The following is a 16,271-nucleotide window of genomic DNA, read 5'->3' as shown; positions in this document are numbered from 1 at the left end:
ATTATTAAATAATTGATCTCCATTGGGTACCAGTAAATAACATATATTTACTTTAATTTACTAACCACATCATCATCTGGTTATCTGATACATACTATAGCCAGTAACACTAATTTAAGTCAAAAGACATATAACCAGATCATACATTTAACATATTGATTTTCACCTTTAATATCACGCAAACAAAATATTCCGCAGCAAATAATAAACGTGCTCATTTTAAAACCATTGCTGCACCACATCGCCAATTACTATCGATACTGCTATCAAAGCGATCAATGGATGGCACTCCATTCGAAAGTATCGCATAACCCTCTGCGCGGGACATACGGCGTGGACATGGAGAACAAAATGACTAGCGGAGGTGCCATAACGGAAAATCGCCTAAGAAAGTAGCGCGCGACTGAGCGAGTGACGAGGAACGTTACTGTTTTCGCCCTTATACGCCGTCTTTGGACCGTTTTTTGTACTATCAAATATCGTTGTCTCAAAGAACCCAAACTCATTAGTTCACTCGTAACTGATCATTTTGGTGTAACCCACGGTACGAATTTTCCCTAGAAGAAGCCGCCTGACCTACATGCCATATGGTATCTCTGCTCATCTTTCGTTACTCCATGTGCATGGGCGAGTCGCCAAATGCCTGCTCATTTGGGTCAATGCGACCGATCGCATCGCGATACTGAAGCTGAAAGCAGATGAATGCGAACGGTTTTTAAGTGACTGTGTGAGTACGTTTGGATCTTGCATCGCTATTTGAGGGTTGGACTGCATTTTATTTTCGAATCTACGTGGTATATATGTTTGTGGTTTTTTGGGAGTCGCCTACATTAGGTAGGTATCTATGATATTATTGAGAGGAAAATATTGCAGAAAAAACGTATGGCACTGGTTTTACATAAAGATAAAACTGCTTTGAGTTGGTTTCTACGAAAATACTTATTGTAGTGTTATTTTTGGGAATCCGTAAGAAATTCTATTCTTTATTCAGTAGTACTAACATTTACCAAAATGACTAAGCTAAAATCGTCTATGTTTCTATTTTCAGTATCATTCTATTACCTTTTTAGTATTTTGATGCCAATACCTTTTTTCATCACAGTATACAAAACGTCACCGCCCTCAATTTTCCAACACTACCTACTGATTATCTAACCTTCAGAATTAAATACATTAAGTTTCTTCTATAAATACAAAAACCGTAAAAGAAACCAAGTAGGCTATAAATAGAAAAATCGACCGGAATGCTGCCACGCCGCGGCTGTAAGAGGCCAACGTTTTGAGACTTACACCCACACACTACTTAATATTTATATACTTAGTTGCCTCTGACTAGGCTCTGATTTTTGCTAAGACTTTGGTACCTTATTCTATGCAAATAGATTCTGATTGTTATTGGAATTTAGTGTCCCTTTCACATAAAATGTGTGTTTCACAATGTGTGAAACACACATTTTATGTGAAAGGGACATCTAACTTGACTTAACTTAATGATTATTTTACGTGAAACACACATTTTATGTGAAAGGGACATCTAACTTGACTTAACTTAATGATTATTTTGGTTAATCAAAACTAGTTAAAATATATCGTGATTCATGGAGGTTTGGATAAAGACAGTAAGATTTGAACCGCCATGCGCCACTTTCAGTCAAAATACAAGTCGAAATAATAAAATTGTGCCAGAAAAAATACATACGCCATCAAATGGAGACCCTCCTCCTTTTTTAAAGTCGATTAACAAACAAACACACAAAATATCTAAAACCGACATTTCACAATACACAATAACCCCAGCAATATATTTTAAAATTATCTCACTCGATCCCGGAATAATATTAAAATGGAATCGACTAAACTGGTTCACCTCAGGTGCAAACCGCCGATTACTACTGAAAATATTGCTACAATTTACTCCTAAACTGCCTAGGGGAATGGGGGTATATAGGACCCCTCTTCCGATATTTGGGAAGTTATTTTATTAGGTCGTTCGAATTACAAAACTGTATTTATTGTTCTTAATGTGGCTGTCCTGTAATGGGGTTCGGCGATATTCAATTGTTAATTGGGTACTTATATGTCTTTGTTTTAAAGAGTATAAAGAGTGGGCACGTGTTTTTTATTTTGACAGTTTCTTGGTGCAGTTGACAAAAAATGCTATTTTCCCTTGAAAATTGGAAGCTGTTAACTGCAAAAAATTATTATTGATTTATTATTATATGCACATATGTACAGGTTTTCTGTCTAAAATTATAGACTTCAATTCCCGAATATGTCGCTTTTTAAGTAAATGCAATCATTGAAGTTTTAAAACCAGTAATTAAAATGTTATTAGAAAGGCTGGCCTTGAGTGAACTGTATTGATTGTTCTGTTACTATATAAAGACGTGTACGTACATAAATAGAGTAATTATAATATTATATTCAGGGGCAAGTTTATGTACTTGATTTTTTAACTACTTGTATGAGAGAGAGATTTTAAAATATACAATTCGTCTAAATTGACTACATATTATAGTAAAATATCAAGACAATACCTATAACTTCCTAAATGTACATAAGAACATTGTACCAGTTATCAACATACATTTTAACCTGTTGCATGAAACTCTTATTTCCCGACTTTAATCTCCAAGATACGCAACGGATGTCTGCACCAAAATTAAATGTGCCTATCGATTTTCGTGGGCTATAAGGGGACCGCTCGCGTTTGAGGGTTAACCTAATGTACTTTTACTAAAATATAGCAAGATATTTGGTTGTGCTTTCTTCTTTGTTTACGCTTGTGTACTTGATGGAAAAAGGCGTGTGTTTAATGGTTAAGAATTGTGATAATTCGTTTTTCACGTACGTTCTTAGAAAGAGATAGTTATGGAAACTTATGTCGATTTAGTTATTTGTTTTTATATAATCGGGGCAGTTTACTTATCTCTAAATTTTAACTTTACCTGGCATTTTTATAAAACATTCAAAAGTTTTTTACAAAATATCAGAGTGCAAAATCAATTTACACGACAAAAGAAAATAAATCTTGAATTCAATCACACAAATTTTACATTCAAACCCCATTTTATTCGTCATACCATAAAGCACAACTCCAAAGCCTACCTACTCTTACCCAACAATGGTCACTCCAAAAACATCGGATAGGCGCACTAACAAAAAATATGAATGAATCGAAAATCGATATAATGTGTATGTCGCGGGGGGCGGAAGCGGATGTGGCGCCATAAATCCGCTGTTCGAGTCCGCCCAGCGAACTTCCGGGTGGAAAATGTTCCCCTACTCCCAAAGTATTTTGGTGGCACGGCTTTTTCGTGGTTTCAGCTTTTATGTCTAGTTATAGTGGTACAATGGCCGATGAAATAACTTTTTAGGGCCGTTTAGTTTGGCTTCGGGCCGTTTCGGTATGTACCGAGATCGGTATCTGTATGGCCAGTTCTTATTGTTAGTCACATGTTTGGGCTTTGCGATGTGAGTTTGGTAGAAGAGTTATTTCTTCTATAGATCAATATATGTATATCGGGTGTGTCGTTCACAATCACATTAAATTCTATCACATATACTTTATGATATTCTATGGCGAATTGTAAAAAAATAACCTAATCCATTCAGTGGTTTAGCCACAGGAGTCATTTTTCGTTTTTATAATTTACAACATCATGTGTAAAGCAGAGATAAAGTTAGGAGTATCGAATGTTTTGATCAGTTGACAGCTGTCAGTTTTCAAGGGAGAATTACAGTTGTTTGTAATGACTGACTTTTATATGGTGTTCTAATTTTCTCACATTTTTATTCTATTTACTTTGATTGAAAAATTCATTTTTTTATTTTTACGTATTTTTCTTTTTTCTTTGTGTTAATGGACATATATTAACCAGTATATTAACGCATTTCATTTAATGTGATTATGAACGACACACCCGATATATGCACATTGTTTTTTTTTAGTACCTAGTTGTTGAGTCACATACTCAATACCATCGCGCCGGGTGGAGCCACCGGCGACTGCACGAGCGACGAGCGCCGGCTGCCCCGCGCGCCCTTCACATCAGTCAGCTGTTGCACCGCTTCGAGCACGGCTGCGCTTACGCACTTCGTATTTTCCGTCGCGTTAATATTGTAACATATTGTAACAGTCCCTTATTTTATTATACCATTTTATACAGTCCACCAAGTTTAATTTACCATCCGAATCATCATCTAATACAACACATCACTGAGCTATCGTCGCGATCATTGGTCCTTCTCCCGTGAAGTTGAAACCAAAACGGAATTTTCCAAATTCAAAAAGCCAACGGTTCATCGGTTGGAGAACAAAGAACTTCGTCTTCGCCTTCAAGCTTCGCGGAAGATCATCATTTTTGCGTGTCATCGTCTGCATTTGGGTCTTCGTGAACGTCGATACGGCTACGGCAGCCGTCTTTATCAAGTTCCACCAACGGGCGGCGCAAAAGGAGGTCGTCGAGCGAGGGTCTTGAGGGTCTTCATACATCGTGCCAGCATCGCATAATTCATCGTGTGTGGTGCTACATATTCGTTCGCATTTTGGTACATTGAGATTACCGGCACGGTTTCATTTAAACCGTCTTAGCCGACGTCAAGTCAACGGACGAACAATAATTGGGACTGCATCAACTCAGCGTTTGCAAATTACTTCTCAAGATTGTCGTCGTGCATCGAGAAACGTGAAGAATCTCCTCGTCACAATCAACATAAGTGGTTTGCGTCAACAAAACCGTGAGATCGTTCCAATTTATTATTCCTTATTCACATTTTCATATTAATTATTATCATAGTAATCATACTTCCTTAATTTCATTCCCATATTGCTTTACTTTCTTCGCATTAGAATTAGTGCAAATCATCTTTCAAAACAATTTTTTTTTTTTTCTTCCACCCGCATTGAATTTAGACTGTTACATCTTGCGTCATCATTCCATATCTCATTAGTGCTTAGTTTGGATCACCTTTAGTGTTCATTGTATTCATTTACATTTATCATTTATGCAATTTAAATTATTTTTACTGTGTTTTAACATGTCAATTTGTGTTTAGAGTGACAAAGCAATTTAATGCACATTTAAGCTCCTTGAAAAATTTTCATAGCAAAACACGCCTCTGCAATTTAGTCAAATAATTATTTCCGCAGCGTATTGCTACTACTTTTTTGCTAGGCTTTTTGCATTAAGCAACATATTGCCTTTACTTTTTTAATAGGCTCTTTGCGACAGTTAAGCGCCTGGACATATTTTAATAGCAAATCTCGCTTTGAATCTTTGTTTAAAATTTTCATCAGGCATTTAAATAGAAGTTAGATTACTGTTGTAGCTTTATTAAATAGTAACTAAATATGTCTGACATTAAAACGCTTATTAAAAAGCGAGCTGCGCTTAAGGCTAAGCTTACGCAGTTCACAAATTATTTAAATGTAGTCAAGTCTTGCGAAAAGTTAAGTGAGACTCAGCTCATTGAACTTGAACAACGGTTAATTGCGTTCGAAAATTCATATGAGAAATATGACACGTTACAGATCAGCCTGGAAGAAGCAGTGGAGGAACCCAGTGAGCAATATGCGGAACGCGAGGAATTCGAGAACTTGTACTACGCGCTGCTTGCTTCTGCGCGTCAGCTGGTCGGCAACGCTCGCCGGGAGTTGTCGGCGGATTCCGCGTCTGAGGTTGTATCTGGTACTTCTCACACACACAAACACACATCAGTTCGTCTACCCAAAATTGATTTACCTAAGTTTTCTGGCAGCTATCATGACTGGCTAGAATTTAGGGACACATTTATTTCCATCATACATAATAATGAGAGCATAGACAAAATAAACAAACTGCATTATCTTCGTGCTTCTTTAAAAGGCAGTGCCTCTCTCATTATTGACAATTTAGACTTTAGGTCAGATAATTATGACGCCGCTTGGAAGTTGCTCTGCTCAAGGTATGACAATAAGAGACTGCTTGTTAATAATCATGTTCAAGCCATTTTTAATGTAAACAGCATCAGCAGAGAATCAAGTAAGGCATTACGTCATTTAGTTGATACAGTTAACAAAAATTTAAGAGCTTTGTCCACTCTTGGTCAGCCTGTACAGTATTGGGACACTCTCATTATCTACATCATGACCAGTAGGCTTGATCAGGTGACGAATCGTGAATGGGAAGAGCACAGGAATTCGTTGTCTGACCCTCCAACGTTAGACATTTTCATTAATTTCATCAGCAATAGAGCTGACTTATTGGAGACACTAGAAGAGTCTAGACCTTTAAAATCTAGGTCTGAAGGCACTGCTGACAGTTATCATAGGTCAAAATCTTTTGCATTAACATGCGATTCTTCAAACTTAAAACTATTATCTTGTCCCATGTGTAAGGAAAAGCACTTCATTTTTCAGTGCGATCAATTTAGAGCTTTACCTGTTCAGGATAGGATCAAGAAAGCTCACGCTTCAAAAGTTTGTCTCAATTGTCTTCGACCAGGTCATCACGCACAAACATGCAAGTTGAGTCATTGTAAATATTGTCCTGAAAAACATAATACTTTGCTGCACACTGATAAAGAATCTCCTCGCACACAAAACATAGTTCTTTCTGCGAATCACCTAAATACTGCAAAGGTTGTATTACTGTCCACAGCGGTCGTGAAGGTGTCCGACGCTGAAGGCAACCTCCATGATGCCAGACTGTTGTTGGACAACGGAAGCACTGCGAACTTCGTAACTGAAGACTTCTGCCGCAAGCTACGTATCCATTCTTATCCCATTACATCTAATGTAAAAGGCATAAATGACCAGTCTTCGATATGCTCACGTGGCTGTATAATTTTAATTAAGGCAGGCCATAGTGAGTTTGAGATAGAGTTGGATTGCTATGTCATATCACAAGTTTCTTCTTCTGTACCTAATACTTTTATTCATACAGATAACATTTGTTTACCTAGCAATATAGTTCTTGCCGACCCTAACTTTTATACTCCGTCTTCCATCGACATCCTTGTCGGAGCGGAAGTATTTTGGGGTATCATAGGCATGAATCGCATTCCGCTAGGGAAAAACATGCCTACCTTAGTAGACTCAAAATTAGGCTGGATAGTAACAGGCGTTGTACAGCAGCCTAATCATTCATTTCCTCACACTTCTTTTCTTACTCTTACAGACGATTTACGGCTGGGTTTGAATCGTTTTTGGGAGCTGGATTCAGTACATCCACAACACAAACAGACATGCGAGGAGCGATCCTGCGAAGACATTTTCGTAGAGACCACCTATCGCGATGCGGATGGACGGTTTGTTGTTACAATTCCTCTTAAAGAATCGCCTGACGTGTTAGGTGACTCATATTCAATGGCCAAGCGTCGCTTTCTTTCACTTGAACGTCGTCTGGCCAAAGACGCTTACTTAAAACAACTTTATGTCAGCTTCATGACCGAGTATATAGAGTTAGGCCATATGTCTGAATATAACAGTCACCTTAACATTACGTCTTCTTACTCTAATTACTTGCCTCATCATGGAGTATTGAACGAGTCAAAGTCTACAACCAAGCTTAGAGTTGTCTTTGATGCTTCAGCTCGTACTACATCAGGTAAGTCTTTTAATGACATTCAAATGGTTGGGTCTACTCTTCAAGATGACCTTCTATCCATATTGCTGAGGTTTCGCCAACATATGATAGTCGTAAGAGCAGACATCGAGAAGATGTATAGAGTTACTATCGTAAACGACATTCATAAACCTCTACAAAAGATATTATGGAGAGCAGAACCGACACATCCCTTAAAAACCTACACTCTAAATACAGTGACGTATGGCACTGCTTCTGCCCCATTCCTAGCAACTAGATGTCTCATGCAGCTTGCTCGAGAGTGTGATGATCCATCAACGCGCTCTACCATAGAGCATGACTTCTATGTTGACGATTACCTTTCTGGAAACTCATCTATTAAGGAAACGATAGACAAGTGTCGACATGTTATTGAAGTCCTTAAGTCTGGTAAGTATAACTTACGTAAATGGCAATCCAATTCACCTGATGTACTAAAGGCCATCTGTGAGGATAGAGTCGGTTCAGATTTCGTCACTCTTAGTGAAAATGAAACGTCGAAGACTCTAGGTCTACACTGGAGGTGCTCTACGGACACATTTTCTTTTTCTATTAGCGTGACTCCCAGTAATAGTACTACGAAACGTCAGATTTTGTCCACAATTTCCCAAATATTTGACCCGATCGGCTTAGTTGTTCCCTGCATAGTAGAGGCTAAGATTCTAATGCAGAATTTGTGGCTTACAGGTTGCTCTTGGGATGAACCCGTTCCTGAAGAGATTCAGCATGTTTGGAGTGACTTCCTACACACCCTTCCTCGTCTGAATGAACTGAACATACCCCGCTGGGTCACTTGTGAGTCAGTAGTATCATTACAGTTGCATGTCTTTACTGATGCCTCGGAAAAGGCATACGGCGTGTGTATATATGTACGCAGTGAACTCAATAACGGCAAGGTTCACGTCCATCTTCTCACAGCCAAAAGCAAGGTTGCCCCAGTTAAATCTACGACCATTCCCCGCCTCGAACTCTGTGCAGCATTATTGGGATCACGTCTCTACCTTAAGGTCCGTCAATCACTAACATTGGAGTTTAACGAGGTATACTTCTGGTGCGACTCTACCATTGTGTTAGGCTGGCTGTCTGCATCACCAACACAGCTAAAGACCTTTGTTCGACATAGAGTTACTGAGATACAGGAAGCTACTGCGGGAAGGCCATGGCTCTACGTTCCTTCACTTTCAAACCCCGCAGACCTCGCTTCACGTGGACTCAGAGCGGACAAACTAGTGTCGTCATCGTTGTGGTGGTCAGGACCTCAATATCTTCTTGAAGGTACATCTTGTTGGCCCAAATTTCCAACATCAAATAATCTGGACTTAAATCTTCCTGAAACAATTTCAACATACCATATCGACACTATTAATTCAACAGAAAATCTTATTAATTCTTTATTTCCTAAATATTCGTCAAATCTTAATAAATTACAACGCATGATTGCATATGTGTTACGATTTTGTAAAAAATGCAGAAAACAGGCATCAGCGTACGGTGCACTTACTTCTTCAGAGTTAACCACTTCTTTACATATTCTTTGCCGCTTATCTCAGCAGGACTCATTCCCTGAAGAGTACAATTTGCTCTCAGCAGGCAAAGAACTACCTGCTAAAAACAAACTGCTTTCCTTGTCTCCATTCTTTGACGCTAACTGTAATGTAGTTCGTGTCGGAGGCAGGTTGCATAACTCATTTTATGACTACAATGTCAAGCATCCCATCTTGTTGTCCAGCTCTAATGTTGTTTGCAAGTTGTTGTTTAATATGTTCCACTTACGTTTGTTACATCCAGGACCTCAGCTCTTACTTGCCACGATACGTCAACACTTCTACCCTATTGGGGGCAAGAACTTGGCTAAAAAGGTCACACATCAATGCGTGAGATGCTGTAGAATCAAGGCAAGCACTATCCAGCCCATGATGGGAAACCTTCCAGAGCAACGCTTGCACCTAGAGTTTCCGTTCTTGGATTCAGGCGTCGACTATGCTGGACCTGTCATGATAGCTGACCGTAAGGGACGAGGGTGTAGGCTCATTAAATGTTTCATCTGTGTTTTTGTGTGTCTAGCTACCAGAGCCGTACACCTCGAACTAGTGTCGGACCTTACAAAAGAGGCTTTCCTAGCTGCCTTAAACCGGTTTATTGCTCGCAGGGGGAAACCACGTAACATCTTCTCCGACAACGGTACAACGTTTGTTGGGGCTTTCAATGAGTTGGCTAACTTACTTTCACAGGACATGAACCTAAACTTAATTGATCCAGGCATTAACTTCTCATTTATACCTGCGTACACTCCTCACTTTGGCGGATTATGGGAGTCCGCAGTTAAATCTACAAAACACCACCTTAGGAGAGTTCTAGGTTTAACTAATTTAACCTTCGAAGAGATGGCAACATGTCTTATTCAATTGGAGGCCATCCTGAACTCCAGGCCCTTAACTCCACTCTCCAACGACCCTTTAGACCTTACTCCGTTAACTCCAGCACATTTCCTGATTGGACGCTCACTCGTTATGTTGCCTCATCCACAGATCGAGAACACCAACATCTCCAATCTGCAACGGTTTCGACGCGTCGAATGTCTGAAGCAGCATTTTTGGGATCGTTTCTCTCAGGAATACATAGTGTGGCTGCAACAGAGAACGAAATGGCATCGGTCATCGGGAGAGCTGAAGGAAGGAACACTCGTCGTCATCAAAGACAAAAGCTTACCGCCTTTACTCTGGCTTCTAGGGCGCATCACTCGGGTGCTTCCTGGCAGAGACGGCATAGCAAGGGTCGCCGACATCCATACACGAAAGGGTGTCATACGGCGCGCCTTTAACACCATCTGCCCTCTACCTGTCGCTGTTGAAGACTCTTCAACGGGGGGAGGATGTTGAGTCACATACTCAATACCATCGCGCCGGGTGGAGCCACCGGCGACTGCACGAGCGACGAGCGCCGGCTGCCCCGCGCGCCCTTCACATCAGTCAGCTGTTGCACCGCTTCGAGCACGGCTGCGCTTACGCACTTCGTATTTTCCGTCGCGTTAATATTGTAACATATTGTAACAGTCCCTTATTTTATTATACCATTTTATACAGTCCACCAAGTTTAATTTACCATCCGAATCATCATCTAATACAACACATCACTGAGCTATCGTCGCGATCACTAGTAGCCATGTCGCCGAGTCATACACACATTATTAACACAGAAATTATATACTACGATAACTGTTGTGTCTATTGATTTCGCTAATGAAACATTCCATTCAATAAACAAGTTTCTAGGACATCACTTAAATGACGGAAAAAACACTACATAAAGAAAACGTGGAAAAATCCATTACCATCTTTCCATAAAGGATATCAAAAGAAACCTTCCCTTGAATCACAACCTGTGTTTACACTAAAATCTTCATCAGTCCCACTATGTTTTTATGCGCAAACATAAAATATATTTTTGCGAACCGTCACGATACACGTGGATACTAAAATGTCGATTACAACCTTGTTTAATTTAATATCCTTCCTAAAATAACCTTGAGCATGTAACGACAGCATTACAAAAGAACTTTTAATGTCCTTTCCAAACATTGTATGGCTTTCGACTTAACTGTTTGATAACGTTCCCGACGAACGAAGATTGATTCGGCTCTGATGCCGCGCCATCCATCACTGGCTTCGTAAACACGCCTCTTACTTGACAATGCCAATAAGTGTCAATGTATCCTATAAATAACTAAAATTTCCTTCGACTTATGAGACTTGGCTCGACGTGTATTGAATGTTTAGTGAATATTTGTTCTGTGTACCTATTAGTTTTCTGTTCAGGTGAGATTTTGAGACTCTAAAGTCTATGTTAAGCTATTGCATAGTTTTTATGTATGTATCTTATTTGATGTAGATCGTATCAATGTTTGTGTTGTATCGATAAAGAGAGGAGGTGTACTATTGGAAGATTAGTCTAATAAAATAAATCTACGATTGTGATAGCTATGAATGGTTCTGTGGTTACAGTTTTATACAATTTGGTTCCCGTATGGATCTATGTAGGTACGTTATATGTGCATATTCACAGCATTATTTTCACATGATTTTGGGTATGAGTTGACAGTTCGAAAATGAGAGTTGAAATGTACACCATTTCTAATAGTCAAGAAAAGCCTGCCAATATTTAACAGCAAAGACAATGTCATCCAAAGCATTTCAACATCATTTTGGATGACAAACGACCGTCGCTGTCAATATAATAGACATTACAGCGTCCATCTTCGACTTCGAAGTAATTTCGCAGAGAGTCCACCAGGCAAGTTTCGGACAAGGGTGTGTTCAGACCCAGTTAGTATTCGGCCCTAATGGAAAGAACAAAAGCCTCTCTGTAGATGTGGGCGGCAAAGGCGTGCGAACAAACGTGCTCAAACATATGTGAGATGCCTCGTTTAGTACGCACAGTCACTGGACTGAGAGACTTACGTGTTCAAGTTATTGGGTAACCTTGAGTCTTATTAGCAGTCTTTGATGAGAAAATAGTTCCATTAAGGCATTGATGTGAGAAATCGATTTGTTCGTAAGCCAATATGATTGTGATCGCAAAAATATTAAAAAAAGACTTGTAAGGTTATTGCGGGGCTTATGTTTTCGACAGCACCTCATATTTTCAAATGACAGTGTAAAAACAGACGCAACTGCTACTACCAATTGTACATGTTCCCACAATGGTATCCAATAAACTTTTATTCGCATGCAGCGGCAGGACATAAATATAAAGAGCGCACTCGCCTGCAATCACAACGGGCCCGCACAGCCTAGGGCCGTTGCGTATCTGTAATTCCCATCTCTTGGTACAAAGCCCCGTTGATTACGGCAGAACCCGCGGGCGACGTAGTCTGCCGTCTGAACGCAGCCTAATGCGTCTCGCCCCTTATGAACACTGCCTTTTTATTTCACGATCAATGGGGGTGTCGGATGGATCTGATAGGGTTCGTGAAATTTGTACTAAATTCTAGGTAGTGTTTTTAATGTTAGGTTTGCGTTCGTCCGTTGATTGAAAGGTGACGTATCGGGGGTTTGATCTCGGATGGTTTTTGTTGAGTTTTGTGTCGTTTTGTTAAGGACCTTTTGGTTAATTTATTTATGCGGTCTAGAATTTAAGATAACAAGCTGTATGTTGTATCAATGTAGTGTAGTGTGTTTAAATGAAATGGTAAGTTTAGTCCTCAGTTTAACTTACATGTACCTAATATGTCTATGCATTAAAAATAGATTAAATAAACAGTCCCTTAAATGTTGATGCAATATGGATTAAAATATATATATCTAAGAATTGTATTAATTTTCAACTTACTTCAATTTTAGAGTCTTGGGTACATAGAAATCTAAAAACAAGATTGGATAGCATCTAAAATAGTTAATCCAATAAACACGTACTTTACGATGCCGTCAAGAAAAATCAAGACTTAATAACTAATTCAAGTTTAATTCAAACAAACAGTTTGAATATATCTAGAATATTCTTCATGCATTTGTGGCTAAATTAGTTTCTGAAATCTAATTTCGGAGTGCGAAACTTATTTCTTTCTTAATGGAAGTTTCTTGCTAGACGAAAATCGTGTTTAAATCGCAACTCGCTATTTTGTGACATTTGTGAGCAAAATTTTGAATAGGTGCTCTTCAGAAGATAAGTTAAACATATGTAAATATTTATATGAACTGTAGATACAATAGGATAAAAGTTAGGAAAATAGAAACCCTACTTTTTCTTCAGCACAATACAACTTGGACAATGATAAATTAAGTGACCAATATTCATATTCTTTTCTAGAACATTCGATACCCATTCAATACAACACAAGTGTCAGTTATAAGTCCTAATATTTATTACATAATGAGCTTCGGTTTACATAACGCAATTTATTTCTGACCACAGGATATTATGGGCGTCTGAAGGGCAACACATGTGACCTCTATAATATTTTTTTATGTTATTTTAACTTAGGTCATAAAGGGTATAAGCATCTGACCACTTTTATTTGACCTCTGTTGATGCTAAAGTCAATGCGGTATGGAGGTCAGTAAATATTGGTTTAATTTTTACATGTATCTTTTGGGAAAGTACGTTATATTTTATTCAAGGTTCAGTTAATTTAGATATAGATATGTATCGGTAAAGACCGTTAACTTTAGTCAGCAACTTGTCTATTATAGACACCTTTATTGTTGGAACTTTTTATAGTGACATCATTTCTCAAGAATAAAATGTACCAAAAAGGTTACATCGTCCTTCAAAGTTAAACTCTATTGCCAATTAATTGGGATTTCATTTAGCTTAATTTATCCTAATCCGATTATAATCTTATATTGTTGGAATATCGAACAGATTTTGATGAAAGGCTCAGACTACCTAATACCTTAGCTAGAACAAGCCCTGAAATTCAATTAAGTCGTTCTCCAATTTCCAAAAGTGATTAATATCGTGTTTTATTGTGAAGTTTTTGTACTAATGAAAGAGGTTTCGGTTTGTTTAGTCACCGTTGGTTATATGTTGGCACTATCCCTTGATGGATGACCCTCGGTTCCTATCAATCTTCGTTGGAAAGCCATTGTCTTCGTAACTGGTTCACAAATATTGCTTTCTGAATGTTGTAGCGAACCTAGCATATTCTTTGAGGATCTAAAGTCTTTTCAAATTATTATAAAAAGTGGTTTTAAAAATTACCGGGTTTTGTACCAGGTTTAGATCATTAACTTTGTTTGAGGCAGTGGTTTATACCTAGTATTAAAGCCGGTACTTTTTAAAGACCACGTTTTATAATAAGGCAGTTATATAATAGGTCTAGACAGATTAGGTAAAGTCGGCCATATTAAGACTTAGTATAAGATAAGATAGTTGTCAAACTTCATTCGGAGTTGCATCGTGATAAGTCTTGATTAAGAAGTTAGGGAGTTGAATTCACTGATCATCACATTGTCGTACCTTTACTAGAATATTCAAGATTTTAATCTCACTTGAGACCAAGAATGTATTAAGTCTAAGTACCAATATGGAAAGACCATAGACGGAAATGAAAGAAGACCTATGACAGAAGAAGTAGACGATGATTAGGATTTTGTACTCAAATCCAGAGCAACTTCATACTGAAACTCTACATAGCCATATTTTGAAGGCAAAACACTTGAATCATACATCAAAAAGAAAGCTCCAATTCTTTTTACCCACATAACAAAAAGGGAACATGACAATTCATCTCCGAATCCATATTCTTATAATTCACAATGATAATGCACTTAAACTATCAGAGAACGCCGCGGGTAGACATAGGCTTACAAAGAAACGTTTTTAGCCGAAGATATTTTAATGTAGGCATCTGTGGTTTCCCATGGTAAGGGGTCCATGGTAGGCAAGAATGAATATCTAATATTTGGATTTAGCAACATTATGTTAGTGTGAAGAAAGTGTTTTTTTTCAGAAGGGGGTATTGATTTTATGTATGTTTCTTTCTTAAAATTTTGATATTTTTGCAGGGGGAATTTTTGTGTATGATTTTCCAAAAAGTATTTTGTATGTTATACATTTTAAGTAGCACTACATACTACCTACTATGTGTGCATGTACTATGTACTTTATCCTGTATGTACGAGTCCTGTAGGATATTATACTGAGGGAATTAAGCCTCAGGCTTAAACAAGATTGATGGGTTATTTATCATTCATGTGTCTGAATTTCAAGACGTATATACTGTTCTCGCTATGCGTGGTACCACTGAATTGTCTTTTAAAGCGTCTTAATTATGAGTTAAGCGATATTGGAAAAGAAATTCATCGTATTCTGCAGCCTTAAAAATTAAACTCTTAAGAACTTTGTAGAAACATAAAAATGGGAGGTCTCTTTTTCAAAGTATCTCCTATAGTATGTTTTGATCCTGTTCATCATTTTCTTTGCTATTACCAAGATTTCTCCGATCAGCGAACACAACTCCAATAGGCTACTATTCTAGTTCATAATGCAGTCTATTTGCATGCCGCGGTACAAGCGTCGATGTTTGCATAATACCGCGTCTATATTCCCCATTCTCCTCTAACAGCCATGTTTTATGAGCTTAGTGCCACTTATCGGACGCAATAACCGATCCCTAAATGATGATGTGATTTTTTCTGTTGTTTAGGTCTTATAGAGATACTGGGAAAAGCAATAAATGTTTTAAAATTCCCAGCGGAGGTGTTCTATGGCTTATACTAATGAATCGTATATATACTAGATCGGTCTACATCTAATCCTTCTAAGCCATTATTCAGATCAAAAACCACGGATCAAGCTCTTGTTTAATGACAACCCAAACTCGTGTCTATAGATTGTTTATTGAAATGAGAGCTTTTCATTTGATCCAATTATTTTGAAGACCTCCGAACCGACTAATTGATTTACATAGTTAGGCGGCGAAGTTTCACAATTATTATTTTGTGTTCCATCGTTTATTTCTGTCTGCGGTTCGTTATTCCCGTTTTATAATATTAATAGAATTTGTTTGGAGTAATGGTTATGATACCATCGTTTTAATGTACTAGATTTTAATTGATGAACACGAAACCTCAAGCATGAGTTGCAGAATGTTTTTGTCAGTCTTCAAAATGTATTAAATATTTACTTTAGCTGCTAGAGTATAATTATACGAAATTAATTATA

The 16,271-nt window shown here is 38.1% G+C and overlaps 2 protein-coding genes across 9 annotated transcripts in view; one reads left to right on the top strand and one right to left on the bottom strand.

Annotated features, from left to right (window-relative positions):
• Positions 1 to 16,271, bottom strand: part of LOC124638035 (semaphorin-1A) — a 317,825-nt gene that overhangs the window by 70,834 nt on the left and 230,720 nt on the right. The window lies entirely within an intron of this gene.
• Positions 4,861 to 10,692, top strand: LOC124638036. Of its 5 annotated transcripts, none has more exons than XR_006985321.1 (3): positions 4,863 to 7,290; positions 8,295 to 8,402; positions 10,338 to 10,412. XR_006985321.1 is itself a non-coding variant. In XM_047174827.1 (2 exons), the coding sequence occupies exons 1-2, from the start codon at positions 5,354 to 5,356 to the stop codon at positions 10,374 to 10,376; spliced, it is 366 nt and encodes a 121-aa protein (XP_047030783.1). In that variant the 5' UTR covers positions 4,861 to 5,353; the 3' UTR covers positions 10,377 to 10,692. The 5 variants fall into 5 exon arrangements, 2 of the variants coding, with proteins under 2 accessions (XP_047030783.1, XP_047030784.1); XR_006985320.1 differs by lacking the exon at positions 10,338 to 10,412 and adding an exon at positions 10,136 to 10,235; XR_006985322.1 differs by lacking the exon at positions 10,338 to 10,412 and adding an exon at positions 10,136 to 10,199 and having other exon boundaries at positions 8,295 to 8,406.

Source organism: Helicoverpa zea, chromosome 17 (assembly GCF_022581195.2).
Source record: "Helicoverpa zea isolate HzStark_Cry1AcR chromosome 17, ilHelZeax1.1, whole genome shotgun sequence".
Lineage (NCBI taxonomy): Eukaryota > Metazoa > Arthropoda > Insecta > Lepidoptera > Noctuidae > Helicoverpa > Helicoverpa zea.
Note: the sequence above shows the minus strand (reverse complement) of the source record. Positions and strands in the feature narration are given on the sequence as shown.

Coding starts and splice junctions, on each gene's coding strand:
- LOC124638036 (XM_047174827.1), top strand. CDS start 5,354: ATGTCTGACATTAAAACGCTTATTAAAAAGCGAGCTGCGCTTAAGGCT. Junction 5,681..10,337: donor CGGCGGATTCCGCGTCTGAG/GTTGTATCTGGT, acceptor TCTGGCTTCTAG/GGCGCATCACTCGGGTGCTT.